The sequence below is a fragment of the Condylostylus longicornis genome, unplaced genomic scaffold (genome assembly GCF_029603195.1).
Source record: "Condylostylus longicornis isolate FDR11 unplaced genomic scaffold, ASM2960319v2 ptg000602l, whole genome shotgun sequence".
NCBI lineage: Eukaryota > Metazoa > Arthropoda > Insecta > Diptera > Dolichopodidae > Condylostylus > Condylostylus longicornis.
In genome coordinates this window covers 27,501-32,500 of record NW_026578556.1, presented here as the reverse complement: position 1 = coordinate 32,500, position 5,000 = coordinate 27,501, and the positions used below count along the sequence as shown (strand labels likewise).

At 32.3% G+C, this 5,000-nt stretch overlaps 1 protein-coding gene across 1 annotated transcript; it reads left to right on the top strand.

The window, feature by feature from the left end:
- Positions 1–1,164: 1,164 nt before the first annotated feature.
- Positions 1,165–3,081, top strand: LOC129617686 (uncharacterized). The gene has a single exon (XM_055532799.1). It carries the CDS (start codon positions 1,165–1,167, stop codon positions 3,079–3,081), a length of 1,917 nt encoding a protein of 638 aa, XP_055388774.1.
- The last annotated feature ends 1,919 nt before the right edge of the window (positions 3,082–5,000 follow it).

The window sequence follows — 5,000 nt, the reverse complement described above, 5'->3', positions numbered from 1 at the left end:
ATATGTACATTGAAGAGTTTGGAATTTGGTGTTTAAAGAATATTTACATTTGTGATATCTTTGCTTAATTTGATGATAATTTTAATTTAATTTAATGAGAAAATTTGAATATCACAACAAAACATAATTTGGATTTTTTCAACTTCTACGTAAATTTAATACGTATATTTAGTTTATATTAAAAATCAACTACAAAATTCCAAGCTTCAACATAGTAGCTATATTACTTATTTATCACATGCATTTACATTGTATACACATATTTTTTTTTTTTGAACACAATGAAATTTGTTAATATTTAACATATTGAAATATATACGCACCTACTTATAATATTTAAGGTGTTACATACATACATACCACATAAATATACAGATATCTACTTATTACATTTGAAATATTACGTACATACCACATAATTATACCTACCTAGTTATTAAAAGTTTTAATTTTTTTGTGTTGCGGAAATAAATGCTTGCAAGGGCCTGTATATATCACGACATAGGGTTGCATGATATATTCCCAAATTGTATTCGTTGTAGCAGCAATAACATTTCGTCGATTGGATTTATTTCACGCAATATTTTCGTTTATAGAAGTTGTGAGATATATCAAGCAGTAATTATTTATCAAGTATGAAAATATCGAGATAATGAATATATCAAGCCATGGTTATGAGATATATCATGCAATAAATATTTTTTGATGTTGTAACAGCAATAACATTTCGTCGATTGGATTTATTTCACGCAAGATTTTCGTTTATAGCAGTTAAGAGATATATCAAGCAATAATTATTTTTTTTTGATACATGACATAAGCAACTTTATTTTGGTTTTTTCTCTTTACATTATCGTCACACAAAATACCTACCTACCATACGAGATAAAGAAGATAAATAGAAATTGTTACGGTGTATATCCGAAAAGCGAAAAACTGAAATTTTTTTTAGCTTTTCTGTGAAATAAAATTTTTTTTTTTTTGGGAATTACTTTTTAAATTTTTTAATAAAGGTTTTGAGCAAAATTGAAATTGAATATTTAATTGATATATTTGAGACGTAATATTGTGCATTGGGTACCACTAAACATTGTAAAGAGAAATTTAATTTTTATTTTTTTTTTGAAATTTTCTTTTGTTATTGGATATTTAAATTTAAACGAAATGGCAGAAGCTGACATTGAGAAACTTAAGACTGAAAGGGCCAGTGCCAAATCCTCACTAACTCGCATTAAAAATATAGTGGAAAACAAAAAAGAATCGCTCAGCTTACCTGAGTTAGAATGTAGGCTTGGGATTCTAGAATCTTATTTTAAGCAACTACTTTCGTGTCAGACTAGCTACGAAACTTTAATGCCAAATGATAATACCAACATAACCTATCGTTCGGAATGTGAGGAGGTGTACATATCTACCAAATCTTTACTCACTTCATTAATTTCTAATAAAAAACAAGACTTGGGTTCTCAATCTACTGAACTTAATCAATCTTTTATACTAAAATCAACTCAAGCAACCAATCTTCACAAAATTAAACTGCCTAGATTCGATGGAAAGTATTCTGAATACCCTAACTTCATCGGTATTTTTAATAAGAGCATACACAACAACACAAACTATGAAATTATCGAGAAGTGTAACATTTTAGTGAGCTCATTGGATGGGATTGCCAAAAATGCTGTTCGTGAATTTCGAATTTCGGATGAAAATTATCCAAAAATTCTCAAACATTTAAATGATAGATTTAACAACAAAACGTTAATGTTTCAAGAACTAATTGGAGAATTATTTCAGTTGCCTAAAATAACGAGGGCCACTGCAACAAATCTTAGAAATATGGTTGACAGTGTTAACGCTATTTTAAGCTCGATGCTATCTATTGGTTCTGGTGAGAACATTGCGAATTCAATGATTATTTATGTCGTAATGAGTAAATTAGATGCTGAGTCACAAAATAAATGGGAAGAAACCGTTGATTTTTCAAATTTATTGAGTTGGCAGGATTGCTCTAAGGTTCTTAGTAAAAGATGCCAGTTCCTTGAGTGCAAAGAGGTCAAACAATCTTCTTCGCTGTTCGCTAAATTTCGAAACAAATCGCTTTCTCACAACTCAACAGCACTTTCGGTATCACAATCGGGAGCTCGAAATTTGTCGTCGTGTCTTATTTGCAATGATAATAGTCACACCATTTACAAATGCAAAACATTTTCTGAATTACCCGTAATAACTCGCTTTGAAAAGGTAAAAAACTTAGCGCTTTGTATAAACTGCTTGAATAAAGGGCATTCGGTAAAAAGATGCAATTCTTCTAAGTGTAGAATTTGCTCCGCCCCACATCACACATTACTTCATCGTTTTGGTCCAAATAACACATCATCAACAGCTAATGGATCTGTACAACAGTCTTCAACTTCATCTTTTGTAACTTTAAATCCATCATCTCCGTCAAATGCACTAGTATCTTCAGTAAATAATTTACCCATTAGTCCAGTTAAAAACGTTAGTGTAATTTTAGCAACGGCTGTAGTACATATTAAAAATAACCACGGGTTGTTTCAACCAGTCCGAGCTTTATTGGATTCTGGCTCACAGCTAAATTTCGTCACCGACCGATTGGCTAACCATCTTGGACTAAAGAAACAACGTATAAATACTGGCATTAGTGGAATTGCCAACACTAATGTAAAAATTAAATTTTCGACACAATCTATTATAAAATCTCGAATAAATGATTTCACTGCCCCTTTAGACATGTTTATCTTACCATCCATAGCTGGAATTATGCCTGATTCTCCTATAGTCATCAAGGATTGGAATATTCCTAGAAATATTGAATTGGCTGATCCACAATTTTTTATTCAACAAAATGTTGATATTTTGATTGGCGCTGAAGTATTTTTTAATATTATGTCCGTCGGACAAATTAAATTGGGCTCTGATATGCCTTTATTGCAAAAAACACTCTTTGGTTGGATAGTTTCGGGTAAATATGCTTCCAATTCCAAATCAATCAATTGCAATTCACTGGTCGCTACCTTGGAAAATAATGAAGTTAACACAGATGCTAATTTACACGAGTAAGTAAAAAACTTTTGGCAAATTGAGTCGGTCGAAACTAATTCAAACAAGCTAACTGAGGAAGAATTGTCATGTGAACGTTTTTTCAAATCTACTGTCCAGAGGTCATCCTCTGGTAAAATAATAGTTAAATTACCATTCAAACGTCACCGTCAATCGCTTTTCCAATGCCGAAAAACGTTTTCTGTCATTGGAAAAGCGATTAAACTCAAATTCCAATCTTAAGGAAGAATATTCGAAATTTTTGGAAGAGTATTTAAGGTTAGATCACATGGAACTTGTTTCCAAACATGATAAAAGGCTTGTCAAATACTATCTTCCTCATCATTGTGTATTAAAACCAGATTCATCTACAACTAACCTTCGTGTCGTATTTGATGGCAGTTGTGCTACAACATCTGGGCTTTCATTAAATGATATCCTTATGATTGGCCCTCCAGTTCAAGAAGACTTATATTCAATTCTACTCAGATTTCGATTTTACAAGTATGGCTTAAAAGCTGATATTTGCAAGATGTATAGGCAGTTTTTACTGGATGAAAGTGACGCATATTACCAATGTATACTCTGGCGAAATAACTCTTCAGAAGAAATTCAAACGTTCAAGCTTAAAACTGTTGCTTATGGTACTTCTGCAGCTTCTTATTTAGCTACTAAATCTTTGGTTCATTTGGCAACTCTTAATGCAGAGATGTATCCAAAAAGAGCACAGAAAATACTGAAAGACATGTACGTAGATGATTTGATAAGTGGTGCAGATTCTTTTGAAGAAATGTCTAACATAAAAGACGAAGTTGAAACTATATTAGCCTCAGCAGATATACAACTAAAAAAATGGTACTCAAACAACAAGCGTTTCCTCGACAGTATTCCTGAATCCGAAAAAGAAAATCTTCTTATTATAAATGGTTCATCAATTATAAAAACATTAGGAATATGCTGGCAACCAGCGACAGATCAGTTTAGATTTTGCATAGATTCGCAACTTTTCCGACAAACCAAAATTACCAAACGTTCTGTGCTATCTGATTTATCAAGACTTTTCGATCCCATCGGGCTAATAAATCCTGCTGTCGTCAGATCAAAGATATTTCTGCAAAGACTTTGGCTTCTAAAATTGGACTGGGATGAGTCTATTCCAATAGAGTTGCACACCGAATGGGAAAATTTCCGAAAGGGATTGCATCTTCTCGACCAACTATCAGTACCACGTTTTGTTAAGTGCAACAAAACCGCACAAGTCGAGTTACACGGTTTTTGCGATGCAAGCTCCAAGGCATATGGGTGTTGTATATATCTTAGATGTATTGATCCTGATGGTACAATGCATGTAAATTTGTTAACTGCTAAGTCAAAAATTGCTCCAATAAAGACTCAATCGATTCCTCGTCTCGAGCTGTGCGCTGCACTTCTTTTGTCTAATTTAATAAACAAAGTAAATCAAATAATAGGCGTTGAAATCAATGAAATATTTTTATGGTCTGATTCTGAGATTGTGTTGTCATGGATTTCAGCACATCCTTCTACATGGACTGTTTTTGTTGCCAATAGAGTCTCGCAAATCCAACAATTAACAGAAAATTATAAATGGTTGCATGTCAAATGCAAACAGCTGACATTTTGTCAAGAGGTTCAAATGTATCAGAATTAATAAATTCAACTTGGTTCATTGGTCCAGACTTCCTGAGGAAAACCAACGATTATTGGCCTATGCAAAAGGTTAAAAGTGTTCAATCTACAACATTAGAAAAGCGAGCTACACACAACTCATTCACAAGTCAAAAGTGTGATAATTATCTATATGATATCATATCAAAATTTAGTAATTATAAAAAAATTATAAACATCTTTGCATACATTTTCAGATTTTCGAAAAATTGCAAAAGTACAAAAACTTCTCGTAATATTGGTGTACTATCTCG